We start from the raw sequence: 16,785 nt of genomic DNA, 5'->3' as shown, positions 1-16,785 counted from the left end.
TCACCACATGTAGGACTAGGCCATAGCTTCTTTCTTGAGGCGGTAGAGGTCGGTGAAGTTGGAATGGTTGGAGATGGCATCGGTGATGAGAAGTGCCCTGGGAAAAGATGATCTACCAGAGGCTGTAGGGCTGGGATACAGGCGGCGATAATGACAACGTCTGCCTCAAGACTGTGTTGAATGTTAGCCATCTTTGTTTAGACGTTGACTAAGAAAGCCATGAATCGTTATCTCGTCTCTCAAAGCCTCTTGTTTGTGTCATCATCGCTGTCTTACCCTGTCCATATCACAAGGTCCGCCGAGTCGTCTGTTTTCAACAGTCAGGGCTCAAGTACTCTAGCCAGAAGCAGCATTACACTCACAAGTGAAGTCGGGGCTTCCGAGAGATTTAAGTCTTGTGCACTTGAACAAGGCGGTAAATAATGCACTAGTAGGCAAGTCAGCTCTACTCTTGATTTTCTCAGGAGCGGCCTGGGTAGTCATCAACCCATGCCAGGGATGTATGTCGTCCCCAATTTGACTTACAGTAGGCCCAACACAAGAGAAATCGTTATAGCCAGCCTCTTTCTTCGTGCAATCTTCAGCCTTCGAACAGATAGCGCCACATAAATGGCGAGGTATGCATTCGTAGCAGCCGATATGCCTGGAATCATTCATGTGGTCAGCAATTACCTCCTGTCTTGGTTTACATATTAGGAGGAAGCAACCCACCACTTGTTGATATTGAATATGCAACCGCTCTCTCGGGTCCCAAACAGGCGGTCTTTGTGTACGTGATGTTCACCACAGCTTCTTGCGGACACTGCGCAAAGAGGCCGATTACATTCCCAAGCAATCCTACGCAGCACAATAACCCTAGTGCCCACAGGAAAAGTCGCTGGAGTCGTTTCGGATTGAGCAGTCGGTTCATCAGCGCCACCACGGCGAGCTTCGGCAAAGCCAGCGCAATAATTCCAAAGCCAAACGACAATATCGTCCACCTCAGTGTCTCTTCCTTCTGCTCATCGGTGAGCACATTAACGTGTTTCCCATTGCCGAGCGCGACAGCCTTTAGCGTCGTCCCGGTCGCCGTCCATCCCGCCACCACCGCTGCCAGGAGAATCCCGTCGTCATATTGAATTCGGTGCTGAATCAATCCCTTGACGTACAGCCGCGCAAAAGCGAATAACGTAGATATGATGGTTATCGGAACCACTGATGCTACGATTATGGCGCTAATATCGTGATTATCGACGACATCGTCAGAGGGGTCGACGTCGCGCGGTAGTATGGGAAACGGTGGTATCGTCGTCCGGGCTATGGTTTTGTACAGCAAGTACATCATACGCGCTGGCGTGGTGTCATTCGGTCATTGAGGCAAAGGCCAAACATGGCATTCCCACATACGGTCGTATTCTGCCAGTTTGGGTAGAATGATGTGGGACGACGAGAAATGGTAAGAGGGTTTTGGGGAGAATGGGGGGAAAGCAGGTACAGCAGGTAGGAAGAGGAAAGCGTGAAACTCGAAAGCTTCTTCTAGAAAGAAGGAAAGGATCGAGTCTATTGTCTCACGGACCTGAGCAGGCACAGGCGACAGGTCGCAAAACTGAGTGTCTGAGGGTGAGCCCATTCGCCATCATCCGATTATATGGTTGGGTGAAAGGAAACTTAGTTTCTTCGGCCTGGCGCCGCTTCCTTCAGGCGGAACAAAGTCTCCAAACCAAAGAGAATGAACCGATGACTAACGTACAAAGCGTTGTGGGATTCAATCCCTGCTGCAAACGGCAGCCGACCCAGATATCCGGGATCCCGGAAGACCGTCGATTCTGATATTGACAAAGGAACATATTCGGAGTCGCTGCAGCCACGATCACCAATCCAAGTAGCGAGACGCGGGAGCCGGGGCTAGTCCAGAAGCGATGGTGGGCTATCAACGTCAGCACTTCCTCGGGGTGTCTGTTTGCGGACCGATTCCGAGGACGTGGTCAGTGATTATTAGCCTGGGCGTCAGATGTCAAAGTTCTAAAAACAAGAACAACGTTCTCGCAATAGACAACCCACTGCCGTCGCAAAGCCATGGCTCCGGGGAAGGCCCCGAGCTCGTTTAGCCGCCTGATCGGACGTTGCGAGACGTTGACTGGCACCTCCTGGCTACGACTAGTCCCACCAAGATGGGTTAGCCTAGCTTGCTTCAGCATCCTACTAATCCTAGTCAGTTCGAGACAAGACACGGTTCAACATTCTGCCCAGCTAGCTGCGAGTGTTACAAAGAGCCAGTGACCGCCAAGATGATAGTTCCTTACGTACCCCATAGGGAGCTCATCAGATCGACAGCACTCAAAGTCTGGACCCTCTCACTTCCCAGTATGTGGTTTGAGTGCCTTCGATCTCCAGCATTGAGGGAAAATAGCGGGTATTAGTATCGCCTCATCAGCAACTCCAATATCTGGGGCTGCCGCTTTCTGATGGCTTGATTAAAATTGGACCCTATGCATCGCGAAGCTATGTCTCGCAAGTTACCAGATCGCTGTTCCCGTGGACTAACTGCATTTTGCCCACAACTTAAGTCGAGTGCTTTTCGAAGATCTAGCGACTTTCCTGATTAGGTTGGGTGTGGTAACTCTGGAGGTCATCAATGTGCAGGCAAACTTGCTAAACATTTCTAGAGACGCGAGCAAAGCATGTTTCGAGGTCAAGGCTCTAGAAGCCATGTGGGAGTCAGGGCATTTTCTGTTACCAGCATTGACCAAGTACTGAACAATGAAGGAAGGATGGTTGACTCTCAGCCCAGACCAGGTTATCCTCGTCATTTTCTGGACGCTGAAGTCATCTGCGCCCGAGAGCCTCGGGATCATTGGCTACCCCACACGAGGAAGCCTGACTGAAACAAAGACCAGACTGCATATCTTCGAGCTTTTGCCTTCTCGGCCTCCTCGTGAAAATGCGGTCTCCGTCTACCAGCCGGTCACCGATTGTGCCCCTCTTCGCACCGGTCATCACAGCGAGGTGGGGCAAACGGGACCGAGAAAAGCCCCGTGCCGAGAAAGAAGGTAGTCCGGGTGAGCCTCTACGACGAAGGTAAAGGAAAATCCATTAGGAATAAGTCCATTGCCTTCTAGCACGATACCAAACGGTGATCATGATTGTATCATTTCCTCTAAAGGGACGTTCTTCCCCAATGGCACACTTTTCTACGTATGTTTGACCATGAAATCAGCGCTACGTGACTTCATGGCTTGGCTCATGGCCTCGCTGTGCTTAGTATGCAGGCACATCAGGACAGTAGAGTATGACTAGATCTAAGAGGACATCCATGGAGCAGAGACTTAATAATGTGATGAGCAGCGAAGTTTAAATTACTCGATCACCGTGTCTGACGGGTCCGATCCATCAAGATGGTTTCTGACATCTGCTAGTTTCGTTTGACAGCAAGCCGCTAGTCTCAGTTTCTGACAGCCACAATTAAGCGATGTTCAACAAATATTCAGCGTTGATATACTCACTGACCTTCGGGTATCCTAACTTTGTGGATCGGGGTCCGGGCGGATCGGTTAGAGCTACCAGCGATCTAAGCGAGGTCATAAGAAGCAAACATGCTTGCCAGGGTACAGCTCCCTTCGCCGCACTAAGGGATACAAACCACAGATTGCAATCAAGAAGGAGTGATTGAAGACACTGGCTAGAACAAAGAAGGCGTTATCGTCTCGCGGGTAGTCGCAGCTACCGAAACTCGGTTACAGTGCTGGACCAGTCTCACTGGCTTTTTGCCCTTGTATGCCATTTATTACCCAGACAAGAGATTTAGAGACTCATGAGATGCCGCCAAAGTTTGCAACATATTGCATTTGGAATGAGAATCTCCCTTCAATATCCACCAAATCGAAGACCGTAACCCTCACAGGTCTGACATATTCCTCATGTGCGTATATAAGAACGATCGATCAGCCACTGGTCGACCTTGGATGTAGTATCGATTAGCCGCTAAAATTTCGACCAGAGCTCAACGACGCAACGTATCTAAACATGAGACTCTCAGGTGTTTTCCTCGGCCTTGTTGCTGCTGTGTCTGGCCATACAATTTTCCAGAAGCTCTCCATTAATGGAGCTGATCAAGGATCATTGAAGGGGGTTCGCGCGCCTTCGAGCAACAACCCCATTCAGAATGTCAACGATGCAGGTTTCGCCTGCAACAACAACATCCAGTACAAGGACAACAATGTTGTGTCTATCGCCGCTGGTGCAAAGGTCGGTGCTTGGTGGGGACACATCATCGGAGGTGCTCAGGGCACGAACGACGCCGATAATCCCATCGCGGCAAGCCATAAAGGTGAGGTCCTCAGACTCAACCTTCAACCATCACATTACGCTCTGTCTTGAATCAAAGATAGCCCGAAATACTAACGTGGGTGTAATCATAGGTCCCATCGTTGTCTACCTGGCCAAAGTCAGCAACGCTGCTAGCACTGGCACGGCGGGTCTCAGCTGGTTCAAGATTGCCGAAGCCGGCCTGAGCGGAAGTACATGGGCGGTCGACACCATGATAGCAAACAACGGCTGGCACTACTTCACTCTTCCCTCGTGTGTAGCTCCTGGGGACTACCTCCTGCGCGTCGAGATCATTGCCCTTCACTCTGCCTCTACACAGGGAGAGGCTCAATTCTACATGGAATGCGCCCAGTAAGTTGAAGAAGCATTATACAAGAAACGGAGAAAATTGACGAATTCTAACACCAACTACTCTAGAATCCGGGTTACTGGCTCAGGCACCAATGCCGGCTCCAACACTGTCAAGTTTCCTGGCGCTTACTCCGCGACTGACCCAGGCATTCTCATCAACATTTACGACAATTCCGGGAAGCCAACAAACGGCGGCCGTTCATACAAAATCCCGGGCCCTTCGGTGCTTAGCTGTTCAGGCTCTGGAAGTTCTGGAAGTGGCAATGGCTCCCCTGCTATTTCCAGCTCCGCTCCTGTGTCGAGCTCCCCTCCATCCAGCAGCAGCGGCAAGACTGTGGCCTTGTACGGGCAATGCGGCGGGCAAGGATGGACTGGCGGTACGGCCTGCTCCCAGGGAACTTGCAAAGTCTCGAATCAGTACTATAGCCAGTGCTTGCCTTGAGTCTTGGATCTAGAGAGATCTAGCTGGCGCTTTGGAAAGAATGGTGATGGCTCTAGGTCTTATGGGTTCCAAGCCGCGCGCCTGATCACGGACATGTGCTGTCTCAGCAAAATCGACTCGTAGCCGGATACTGCTTATAGGCCTTATTCTAACCAGGAACATGTGGACGAGACTTAACAATAAGTAAATGATCTACCCTGCTAAGTGTGCCTGTCGTGTGCCATGCTTCTCACTATATAGCATCGCAACCAATGGTAGAGTTCCTAAGTTATCGAAGACCCTTTATGTCACTAAAAGAACCGGATAAATCAGCTACTCAATACTGTATCCATACCAAGCATCAAGCCTGACATTCAGATGGGCAGACTGCTTTGTATCCCTGCGGACTGCGCTCTTTCGAGACTCTTCACCGTTGGAGTATGTGGAGACACGAGGTTGAACGAAAATCACGCAGTGGACCCAACCTAGACGCCCTAGGGCTTCAACCTCGTCAATAACAACTGGTCGGTTAGCTCAGTTGGTTAGAGCGTGGTACTAATATTTCATCAGAAATGTCCTGTAATGCCAAGGCCGGGAGTTCAAGCCTCCCACTGATCATTATCTTTTGCGTTGGACACACAGTATGCTGTCTAACTGTTGGATTTCACTTTTGAGACGATTTTGAAAAGTTTTGATTCACTAGAATCTGTGCCGGTGCGACCAGCGTTTAAACCCGGAACTGTGGAGATGGTGGAGCACGCACCCGGATCGGCAGTCTTGTTTCTCGCCGGTTCTCGCCGAGTCGTATTTCTTCCGCTTACGGACGTCGGGCCGGAACTGCCCACACGCTGCATTGATGATTTCAGGGAAGTGAACCTGCTGCCTGCGGTAATCCCTGATGGCATATCGAACAGTGTAAGACTAGACAGGCGTGGGCGTTCTCTCGGCGCCGAAGAAGACCGGCCGCGGCTTGAATGTTTATGAATGCACATTCCACCCGGCTCCCGGCGCCGGTGGCATACGTCGCCGCGGCGTTCATCTCAACATGAGCAACAATGCATAAACGTATACGCGCACGAGCCAGATGCTGCACACGGACAACAGCGAGAAAGACAAGAGGAAATGCCACAATGCCCCGACATTCTTGAGACGATCGTAAGCGTTTTTGCCACGGCGACGGGCCCAGCCAGGATTGGTAAGCCCCCTCTCCCCGCAGAGCTGCCATCATCGTAAGGGGCGACGAAGACAGCTGCTAGTAAACGGACTAGGCATGCACGATGCTGTCATCAGACCCCTGACACAAGAGCAGAAACCAAAGCTTATTCTTCCTTCTTTCTTCATCAGAAATCTGCATCTTTTGTGAACGAACCATTCGACTCGTCGGTTCGCCTCGTATGATAGTCTGTGGGTCCTGATCTTCGAGCTTCTCTACTACCTAAAACTCCAGCTTGTTCCTCTCCTTGACCTCGTTGAAGAACCGTTTTTAAGGAAAGCTTTAAAAGCGATAGGAAAAGTCGAAACAAACAAAACGTCTAGCATGGAAATCGAAATCCCGGCTATCCATCCAGCAGTAGCTGTTAAGGCGCCAAGAGAGCCTCTCATCCTCATCGATGCCCCGACATATCCACCCGACGCCGGCGAGGTTATTGTTCAGGTAGAATGGACCTCCTCCACGCCCTACCATCTACACCAAGCAGATGGCGGCCTGTTGATAGAGATGTTCCCCCGCATCCTGGGCGACACCTTTGCAGGAACGGTGCTTCTGGTCGGGCCCGGACCGCACCACGTCGACCTCGAAGTCGGAGACAAAGTTCTGGGGTACTCATTCCGAGACGACAAAGACGGCAAAGAAAAGGCCGCTCAAACTCTCATCACTGTCCCCACTTTCTTGCTGGGGAAGATGCCCAAGGGGCTGACGATGCAAGAAGCCGTAACTGTGCCTGACAACATCGTTACCGTCTTCCAGGCCGCCGTCGATCTCGGACTGCCGCTCCCGTGGCCTATCCCGGAAGGGTGGACACCCCCGGAAGCGGATGCGCCTATCTTGTTGTGGGGCGGATCCGGGTCAGTAGGTATGTACTCCATCGAGGTGTTCCGGCACTGGGGGTACAGGAATCTCATCGTGGTTGCGAGCGGGAAACATCACGAGTACCTCACCTCGCTAGGTGCAACGGCCTGCTTCGACTATCGAGATAAGCACGTTGTCCAGAGCATCCAGGAGCATCTAGGCCCCAAGGGCGTCCCCTACATTATCGACTGCATTGGACACTTGTCAGGATCTCTCGGACCTATCACTCACCTGGCGGATCGAGGCACCAAGGTTGCGGTTATGCTCCCTGTCGTTATCAAAGATCCGACAGAGATTGAAGCCCCTGTATACCAAATGACGGAGCCTGCAGAAGGGCAATGGAAAGAAGGCGTCGTTGTGAAAGGTGTCCGAACACATTTCTATCTCAAGGTAATTTATACTACCCTTGAAAGATGTTTGGAAACGTTGCATGCTGACTCAAGTTTGACGTAGAATCAACTTTTCAAGGATAAGATGCAATGTGAGATAATACCATCGTTGCTGGAGCAAAAGGTAGTGAGGCCAAACCCGCAAAGAATAGTCGAGGGAGACACATTATTGGAGCGGGCTCAAGATGCCATTGTGCTCCTGCGGAACAAGGCTGTGAGTGGCGAGAGACTTGTCTGGAGAGTGTCAGAAAACGAAGCCGTTGTTTAATAATGTTCATCAAAAAGTGGTAGTTTTACTCGATTAACACAAAAAGCTCACACAAGGTCTGCCATCATTGCCAAACCCATCTAAAGAGGAACAAGAGTGGCATTCTACACATCAATATGGTTTCTGATGCATCTTATTAAGTATTCTTACAATCGTCAACGGCAATGTTTCGCAATATTGGGGAGTCCGAAGCTACTAGAATTTACTTCGCATGTTGACAGCGGCAGCACTAAATGGAGTTTGGGGAGGAGACCGGGATGAGAGCGGATTGCCATCAGGCAGACGGAGGTCCAATGGGAAGAAGTGCGTATCCTCATGACTTCAGAACGGCATCTGAACCCACCGGAAGCTGGAGTTACACCATCCCGGCGGCCCGAGAGCGCGTTGTTGCTCATCGGTATCAATTCTAGAGATTTTCTCACTTAAACCGGCGATGCCCAATTTGGTGGTTCGTTCCGACGAAAAGCGAACTGCGGAACTTACATTTGAGCATTTGGATACACGCAACATGGCTTCGTAGGTAATGAATTGCTACTTCTCAGAATTTTGAAGTCTGTATAATATCCGTGGCAACAATTCCAGCCGGTTGGTCTCCGCTACCTACCTATTGTCGCAATCACCGTCTTCCGCGCCGCTTCCCCCAACGTTCATTCCGATCTTTGGATCCAACCCGACTACGAAAATGGCCGCCCCAACTACCAACACCATCACTGTCACCCTTCAGCAGGTTGCCAAGATGATTGATCACTCACTACTTCATCCTACTATGACCGACGCCGATATTCTAGAAGGCGTGCGCATTGCAAAGAAGCACGGCGTTGCCACGGCATGCGTGAAGCCGTACCTCATTCCGCTCGCCAGAGAGGAGCTCCAGGGCAGTGGCGTGCTTCTCTGCCCTGTCATCGGCTTCCCGCACGGTAACAGTACCACCGAAGTCAAGATCTTTGAAGCCAGCCAGGCGGCTGTCACGGGTGGCAAAGAGATTGACATGGTCGTCAACATCGGCAAAGTCCTCGGAGGCGAGTGGGCCTATGTTGCTGAAGAAATTCGCCAGATCAACCATGTCGTCGTCAAGCATGGCGCAATACTCAAAGTAATTTTTGAGAATGACTATCTCGAAGAGAAGCATATTATTCGACTGTGCGAGATCTGTTCCGATGTTGGCGTCGCATTTGTCAAGACCTCGACTGGGTACGGTTTTGTGAAGCAGCCCAATGGCTTGTACACGTACAAAGGAGCCACTGTTCGGCATCTGAAGCTTATGAGGGAGCACTCAAAGCCCGAGGTCCAAGTAAAGGCTGCTGGTGGCATTCGGACGCTGGATGATCTGCTTCACGTCATGTCGCTTGGGGTCACTCGAATTGGCGCCACTACCACCGTTGCGATTATAGAGGCTGCGATTGCGCGTGGAATCACAGATCAGCCGACTGAGGTGGAGTTTAAGCCCATCAGCGGGCCATCGACGGGAGGCTACTGAGTCACGCGAAAGTGTAGCGACTTTTTCCATCAGATGTAAAAACGAATGTAGGTTAGATACATAAGTATGTGTGCAGCAACATTTCTTTCACATTATTTTGAAGAACGTCCTCATCAATCAAATCCCTACGCCGACACCCTGCCACAACTAGTCGACTGTTGGGAAATGGCCTGTAGTCCAAGAGCCCGTCCACGTATCTAGAACAGTGTACACCTTGACTACCATCCTTTCCTCTTTCGAAGTTACAGGTGAAAGGCTCGATGCCACAGATTAATCATTTTAGTTAGTTTCTTGCATTTGCTGAGGTGGAAATGCTCACTGGACCTATTCGGAGCAGCGTAGTGATCAGATGCTCGACCGGAACGAATTACCGTAAATGGCCTAGCGTATGACCAACTTTAGTCTTTCATTCCGGTGGAACTTTCTGTTCTCCCAATTACAACCTCCAACTCACATCTACACCTCAATAACAATTTGTTAATCGGATTGAGCCAATTTACATCTATGAACAGGTCGGAGGATCCCATATCCATGGATTCAAAGAGACCGAGGCGAAAAGTTGCAGCTGCATGTCAACGCTGTCGAAAACAGAAATTGAAGGCAGGCTACCCATTCATGCCGTCCAAACCCCTTTGCTTCGGCAATGTTGCCTGTCATCGTCTGACAAGCTCGAACAGTGTGATACCCAGCGTCCATGTACTCTGTGCATCAGAGCCGGAGTGGATTGCATCAATGAAACTCCTAGCATGTGGAGGGTCCAGGGGCCCAACATTACCCCGTCACGGACTCGGAAGGGAGACAGGATGCCGGCCGCCGGCAGGTCTCGTCAGGCGAGACAAGACCGTCGAGCAACCGTAACGGCTTCCGGAACGGAGGAAGCTACCGAGCCAAGTATCTCTCCCGTCACGGGTGCTACCATGCATCCCTTGATATTCTCATCGGAGCGTCTATCCGTTCACGATGAATCAAGTCCCATACCTCGGGCCTCGTCGGAGCAGGTTACTTCTGATAGACCATGGTCAACGAACTCGGCCGCAGTCAGCTTCCTAGACGAGGTAAGTATTATCAAAGATCACTGCTACTATGGAAGTTTTACATCTGACTCGGGTTCTGAGCAAGGCATTTCAACACCACGACATACACACACCGGAAGAGGCAGACACTTCAGCCTTCGCAGCTACAGAGTGGACCTCGCGAGTTACCCACGAAGGCACCAGAGAAGCCGGTATTTCCATCCAGTCATTACCTCGACCTCTTTCCCAGCAGCGGATCCGATCGATCTCACGGCACCACGGCGCCATGAGCGCAGCCCAGAGAGACTTTCTTTCCGTCTTGCCAGCACAAGCTCCTGTGGCATTGCTTGTCAACATTTATTTCGAGAAGATCCATTGGTTCATGATGATATTCTTCACAAGCGAGTTTCGAGCCCGAGTTCAAGAACTTCACACGACTACATCACAGGGTTCTCCGCCGAGAAAAGCCAATCCGGGCCTTCTTGGCCTTGTACTTGCTGTGTGTTTGACTAGTCTCCGCTATGCGAGCCCCGAGCAGCAGTCTCAACTTATTGAACTTGGCGTGGATCCAGATTCATTGCAAGAAAACATATTGGCCACGTTGAAGGTGAGGTTTCTCGACGTCGTCTCCTTGGGATCCATCGAGGCTGTGCAGATGTGTATCCTGTTAGGAAGTTTCTACCTTTATCATGGGGAACCCGAGCTAGCCTGGCCCATTTGCGGAAGCGGTCTGCGTATTGCTCAAGCTCTCAAACTTCATCAACGACACAAAGATGAGGATCAACCCTTGACCGTACCCGATGTTGACAACCCAGTCCACAGGGCAGCTGAGACACGCAAACGATGCTGGTGGGCCATCTACGAGATTGAGACCTTTTGCTCGATGCTGTATGGTTTTCCTCTCAGCATAGTAGACGAGGATTGCAATATCGAAGTACCCGAACAATATCCTCTGCGATCTAAAGATGCGAGTTGGGAGTCCATTAGATGGAAATCTACCGGAAAAGCCACTGTACTCTCATACAAGGTGTCGATGGCGCAGCTGTCGATCATTGTGAAAAGGGCGCTTTCGGAGCTTTATGGAAACCGGAAGCAGCCCAGTAGTAATGAGCTTGGTGCAAGAACCGAAGGGCCGTTAGTTCAACGTCTCATAAACACTGTCACTAGCCTGGACCAACAGATCCGTGAGTGGCACGACCATCTTCCGCAAGAGTTGATCTTCAAAGAAGATGAGGTTGCGACCGCGGCTAACTGGCCCGGAGGCACTAATCATTCTCTGAGTCCAGAACATCATCAGCACACTTTCCGCATCCAGGGACTAGCACTCAAACTCGCCTATGAAAACGCTAGAATCTTGGTCCACAGGCCCTTACTAGCCTACAGAGCGATGAAGAAGATCAACACGACGGAGGGTTCAGACTTCCGTTCAATCGGAGATAATGATCCGCTACAGGGCTCGGTGCGAAGTTGCCGAGACGCGGCCTTGCAGATTGCCAATATTGGCTGCACGCCGCACTTCAAAGAGGTGATTGACACTTACGCGCTGTCGTTTGTCGCGCTGCATCTCTTCACTGCAGGTGTTACCCTCTCCATCATGACGGGACTGGACCCATTGAGCCGGGAAGCCTATGACTCAAAAATGGGCCTTCGAAAGTTGATGGAGATGCATTCTCAACTCAAGTCCAAGTCCGTTGTTGCTGAACAGGGTCTGAACATTCTCACGAAACTGATGAAGCTCGTCATGACTAAGGAGATGGAGAGAATGCTTCACTTGGATGTTCCCCCGCAACCGGAACCAGACCAAACTGGAGAAGACGATGAAACGAGTGGTAGCTCGAATGCTGTTGAAGCTACTGCCCAGGGCACCGAAACAAACGCCATAGACTCAAGCAGCAACATCAATCAGACTACACTACGGCAAAGCACACCGGCGGCTGAAATGGTGGAGGATGCTACGGCGAGCTTGAGCTTCAGCGAGGACCCGGTCATAACACAAGCGCTCTCGGAGTTCGAGCAGAGTAAGACAAACTCCCCCAATGACAGTTCTTAGCTAACATTAGTACTAGTCATGATGTATGATATTAATGGTGTCGGGGAGGGAGACCCGGTGGAGTTCAGCGAGTACCTAATTGAAAGTTGTTTCGGGAGACAGGATCAGGGATGGATATGGAATCAAGGACACTCGTTTGCGAGCTAGCCATTAACTTGGATCAATCTCTCGGGTATAACTGAGTTTTCTGGCTTGTCCTGGTTTGAATGAATTCTGCCGGTTGTTCACTAGGTTTGGTTTCCTAGAGGATCGCGGGGTTCATCTCCCCACCGGAGCTCAAACCTGCCTTTGCTCCGGCGGGGTAGCGTGAATACCTATCGAACCTGGCCAACCTAGTGATTCTTCATGCACAGAGCGTGGCATTAGCTTCAGTAGCCCCGCGGACCCGTTTGCTTGACGACACTTCCGGTGGAGAAGCTTCGAGGAACTGGGTCACCATGATGATAGCTATTCCTGTCGCTGGTGATCATGCGCCGGCATTAAGTCCGTTGGAGAGGAGAACTCCCGATGGGTTTCCGGATGGAACAATGGGTCGAAGCTTGTGAGTAGGTCCTTATCTCAGGCTTTCCACTTGCCTTGTAGCATTGGTGCTCTGTGTTTATACCAGTTCTTTATCAACTATTGCCCGTACTTCTAGGGTGAAATCGACTCCAATACTGCCATCTCATCGGAAATCAGTCGCAATATTCGCCATGATTCACCAAAAAGACGGCCTTTTGATCTATCAGTATGATGGGGAGCAAGTATGGATCCAGCCATGGGGTACAGATGCCTTCCGAGTCCGAGCCACCAAGGCCCATGTGATGCCCGGTGAGGCATGGGCCTTGGAAGAGGAGCCAGAAGACGTCAAATCAGACATCTCACTAGCCGAAGACGGCTCAGCTACCATACACAACGGGAAGGCAAAGGCAGTCGTTAGCAAGCGGGGGAAGATCACCGTCTACAATGCCGACGATGTCGTCGTCCTCGAAGAGTACGCTCGGAACCGTCGCGACCTGCTCGATGCCAAATGCAGCGCCATTGAGGTCGAGGCCCGCGAGTTCAAACCTCTTCGGGGCGGCGACTATCACCTCACAATGCGCCTAGAGAGTCAGAGACCCGACGAAAAGATCTTTGGCATGGGCCAGTATCAGCAACCCTTCCTGGATCTCAAGGGCCTCGACCTCGAGCTAGCACACCGCAACTCGCAGGCCAGTGTGCCTTTTGCGTTGTCTTCTCTAGGCTACGGCATTCTTTGGAACAATCCTTCCATCGGCCGCGTTGTGTTTGGAAAGAATACGACTGCTTTTGAGGCGTATTCTACCAACATTCTGGATTACTGGGTGGTGGTCGGTGATACGCCCGCCGATATCGTGCAGCGTTACGCAAGTGTGACTGGCAAAGCTCCCATGATGCCAGAGCACGGCCTTGGCTTCTGGCAGTGCAAACTCCGGTACGAGAACCAAGAGGAGCTTCTCGAGGTCGCTCGAGAATACCGCCGTCGGGAGCTTCCCCTTGATCTCATTGTCATCGACTTCTTCCACTGGCCATTGCAAGGCGAGTGGAAGTTTGACCCTCAGTATTGGCCCGATCCAGGTAAGAGCAGCTTGTTGATCAACCACGTCTGCAACAGCAACTAATTCGAACTCTAGATGCCATGATACAGGAGCTCCGTGAGTTGAAGGTCGAGCTCATGGTCTCAATCTGGCCGACAGTGGATCAGAGATCGTCAAACTTCCAAGAGATGCTCGAGCAAGGATTCCTCGTCCGCACCGAGAGAGGTGTCCGAACCAACTTTGAGTTCGAAGGCTCTACCGTATACTACGATCCCACCAACCCGGGGGCTCGTGAGTACGTCTGGAACAAGGCCAAGCAGAACTATTTCTCAAAGGGGATCAAGACGTTTTGGCTTGACCAAGCCGAGCCAGAGTATTCCGTGTACGACTTTGAAAACTACCGCTACTTCCTTGGCCCGAACCTTTCCGTTGGTAACATCTATCCCAAAGAGTACGCCAGAACGTTTTTCGAAGGTCAGAAGGAGGCCGGCCAGAAGAACATCGTCAACTTGCTCCGCTGCGCGTGGGCCGGTAGCCAAAAGTATGGCGCGCTCGTCTGGAGCGGCGATATCGCGTCCTCATGGGGCAGCTTCCGCAACCAACTGGCGGCTGGACTGAACATGGGCATCGCGGGATTGCCTTGGTGGACAACCGACATTGGAGGGTTCCACGGCGGCAACCCCGAAGACGAGGCATTCCGTGAGCTCTTTGTGCGGTGGTTCCAATGGGGTGCGTTCTGCCCCGTGATGAGACTGCACGGAGACCGAGAGCCGAAGCCTGGAGGCTTGGCTTCGAGCAGTGGAGCGGCCAACGAGGTCTGGTCTTATGGCCCGGCAGTGTATGACATCTGCCAGAAGTATCTCTTCATCCGCGAGAAGTTAAGAGACTATACGCGAAGACTGATGGCTGAGGCCCACGAGCATGGGTCGCCTGTGATCCGATCGCTGTTTTACGAGTTTCCAGGAGATGAGAGGTGCTGGCAGCTTGGGGCTGAGCAGTACATGTATGGCGATGCCTACCTTTGCTGCCCTGTTGTCAATCCCGGTATCACAAAAGCCAAGGTCTATCTGCCGAACTTGAGTGGTGGTGAGGGATGGACAACTCTTCCTCACGAGGGTTCTGAGGAGCAGAACTTCGAGGGCGGGCAGGAGATTGAGATTGAGTGCCCTCTGGACTGGATGCCAGTGTTTGTTAGAAAGTCAAAGGCAGAAGTTGTTCTGCAGAAGTCAGATTAGGATACATCTCTCTAGTTGAACTCTTAGGATGATGGAGACTGTACTTAGAACTGACATGGACAATATACAACGTCACATTCGGGGCTGTCCTCCGCTTGGCTACCACGCTTTGGGCGAGTTACAGCGGAATGGTGAGAGAAACGGCACAAGCTACAGGGGTCATATGCCGCTCAAATGAACGGTGTTCCTCCTTACCCCGCGTGCGGCTAGTCACCCCGGAACTCATCTCATCTCGCGTTCCTCGGGGTAAACACGCCACGGAGCCCAATTACCTTTAGTGCATGCTCCCCGCCTTGTTTTCAAATAACACGAGACTAATCAGCAGTGTCTTTGAAGCCCATTCCATTTCTCTTCACATCTCGTTCAAAGATTCAGCATGAAACGCTCACTTGGTGAACAAGACACTGTGTCTACTTCATGAATGAGATGACAGCATAATGGCAGAGACAGGACAGGCCGGCAACGAGCGGACAGACTCCGCGTCCGAGAGTGAGGACGTCATAGCCGTCGCGAATCCAACCGCTGATGGCCCAGTCTTCAAATGCGATTACTGTGGGAGCACCTTTGGGCGCCAGGAGCATCTCACTCGGCATAAGCGATCGCACACCAGGGAAAAACCATTCTCATGCTCGGCATGCGGCAAGAGTTTCTCTCGATTGTAAGTTCTCATTATGCACTCACTGTTCTCATGTACTGATGCAATTATAGGGATGTCCTCACTCGTCATGCGGCCTCTCATGATGAGGTCGCAAGCGAGTCTCGGCGGCCCGCGGCATCTTCCAGAGCCTGTCAGGCATGCGCTGTAAGCCGTTCACGATGCTCAAAGGAAAACCCCTGTCGTCGCTGTACGGGTAAAGGTCTCGAGTGCAAATACCCAGCTGCCCGCCGCCGAGGTGCTCGTACAATATTGCGCTCTCCGGATGAGAATGCTGCTCCCGGAGACAGACGCGATAGTCATGGAGAGCTCATCGAGTACTCCGACCCAGCGCAAGTTCCACAACCTCCAGGGATGACCGAGATACCATTCCCAACCCCAAATCATGCACCAGAAAGGCGCGCAGTCGAAACCTCATGGACTCTTCCACAAGTCACAGGAGACAACGGTCAAAATTTTCAAGTGAATAACTGCGAAGTAGGTTATGGGATGAATCCCATGGACAACTTTATTCACAACGAAGAATTTCCCGAGCAATCTGCAGGTATTTCGGCCATCAATTGGCTCTCTCCTCAGTACTACTCAGACTTTGATTGGGGCATCGTGTCTTCTGTAAATGACAGAGAAGCTTTTTCGGCCAACCTAGATGGCGTGCAAACAGTCATGAATGCCTACGAGGCCGTACGACAAGGGCCTTGGCTGAACCTCCTCAACAGTCAGCCAGTCCAGACTTCGAACGCCGCACTTCCGCCAGCATCAGCACGACAGCTCAATCCACCAGGAACAACGCCCAGGAGTAGACCGAACGGAAGCACGACTGGATCCATAGAGTCATCATCCACCACAGCGACTTACTATGTCGATGGTGCTCCATCTAGAGCACCTTTCAAGGGTCGTCCGTCACAAAGAAGTCTTGTCTTAGATAACGCAGCGCGTCCCGATGATGACACTCCGACTCCCAGTACAGCAGCCCCGGGCACCTCCACCAAGGACGCTGATGAAGGGACAGGGCTTGATT

At 51.5% G+C, this 16,785-nt stretch overlaps 6 protein-coding genes and 1 non-coding gene across 7 annotated transcripts; all 7 read left to right on the top strand.

Annotated features, from left to right (window-relative positions):
- Positions 1-4,002: 4,002 nt before the first annotated feature.
- Positions 4,003-4,660, top strand: N0V96_009570 (uncharacterized protein; the record flags this gene model as incomplete). The annotated part of the gene is made up of 2 exons (XM_053190241.2): positions 4,003-4,306; positions 4,398-4,660. The coding sequence occupies 2 exons, from the start codon at positions 4,003-4,005 to the stop codon at positions 4,658-4,660; spliced, it is 567 nt and encodes a 188-aa protein (XP_053052171.2).
- A 940-nt stretch (positions 4,661-5,600) lies between these two features.
- On the top strand, positions 5,601-5,695 carry N0V96_009569. The gene has a single exon. It is a non-coding gene; the product is annotated as a tRNA-Ile (tRNA).
- A 919-nt stretch (positions 5,696-6,614) lies between these two features.
- N0V96_009568 (uncharacterized protein) lies at positions 6,615-7,802 on the top strand (the record flags this gene model as incomplete). The annotated part of the gene is made up of 2 exons (XM_053190240.2): positions 6,615-7,535; positions 7,599-7,802. The coding sequence occupies 2 exons, from the start codon at positions 6,615-6,617 to the stop codon at positions 7,800-7,802; spliced, it is 1,125 nt and encodes a 374-aa protein (XP_053052170.2).
- Positions 7,803-8,484: 682 nt separating this feature from the next.
- Positions 8,485-9,279, top strand: N0V96_009567 (uncharacterized protein; the record flags this gene model as incomplete). Its single annotated transcript, XM_065758685.1, has 1 exon — positions 8,485-9,279. One exon carries the CDS (start codon positions 8,485-8,487, stop codon positions 9,277-9,279), a length of 795 nt encoding a protein of 264 aa, XP_065612750.1.
- A 1,896-nt stretch (positions 9,280-11,175) lies between these two features.
- On the top strand, positions 11,176-12,342 carry N0V96_009566 (uncharacterized protein; the record flags this gene model as incomplete). Its single annotated transcript, XM_053190238.2, has 1 exon — positions 11,176-12,342. The coding sequence occupies one exon, from the start codon at positions 11,176-11,178 to the stop codon at positions 12,340-12,342; it is 1,167 nt and encodes a 388-aa protein (XP_053052168.2).
- Positions 12,343-13,034: 692 nt separating this feature from the next.
- On the top strand, positions 13,035-13,961 carry N0V96_009565 (uncharacterized protein; the record flags this gene model as incomplete). Its single annotated transcript, XM_065758684.1, has 1 exon — positions 13,035-13,961. One exon carries the CDS (start codon positions 13,035-13,037, stop codon positions 13,959-13,961), a length of 927 nt encoding a protein of 308 aa, XP_065612749.1.
- Positions 13,962-13,978: 17 nt separating this feature from the next.
- Positions 13,979-15,112, top strand: N0V96_009564 (uncharacterized protein; the record flags this gene model as incomplete). The annotated part of the gene is made up of 1 exon (XM_053190237.2): positions 13,979-15,112. One exon carries the CDS (start codon positions 13,979-13,981, stop codon positions 15,110-15,112), a length of 1,134 nt encoding a protein of 377 aa, XP_053052167.2.
- Between the last annotated feature and the right edge of the window lie 1,673 nt (positions 15,113-16,785).

This window comes from Colletotrichum fioriniae (genome assembly GCF_027942845.1).
Source record: "Colletotrichum fioriniae strain IMI 355084 chromosome Unknown scaffold_12, whole genome shotgun sequence".
Taxonomy (NCBI): Eukaryota; Fungi; Ascomycota; class Sordariomycetes; order Glomerellales; family Glomerellaceae; genus Colletotrichum; species Colletotrichum fioriniae.
This window is presented reverse-complemented; position numbering and strand designations above follow the sequence as displayed.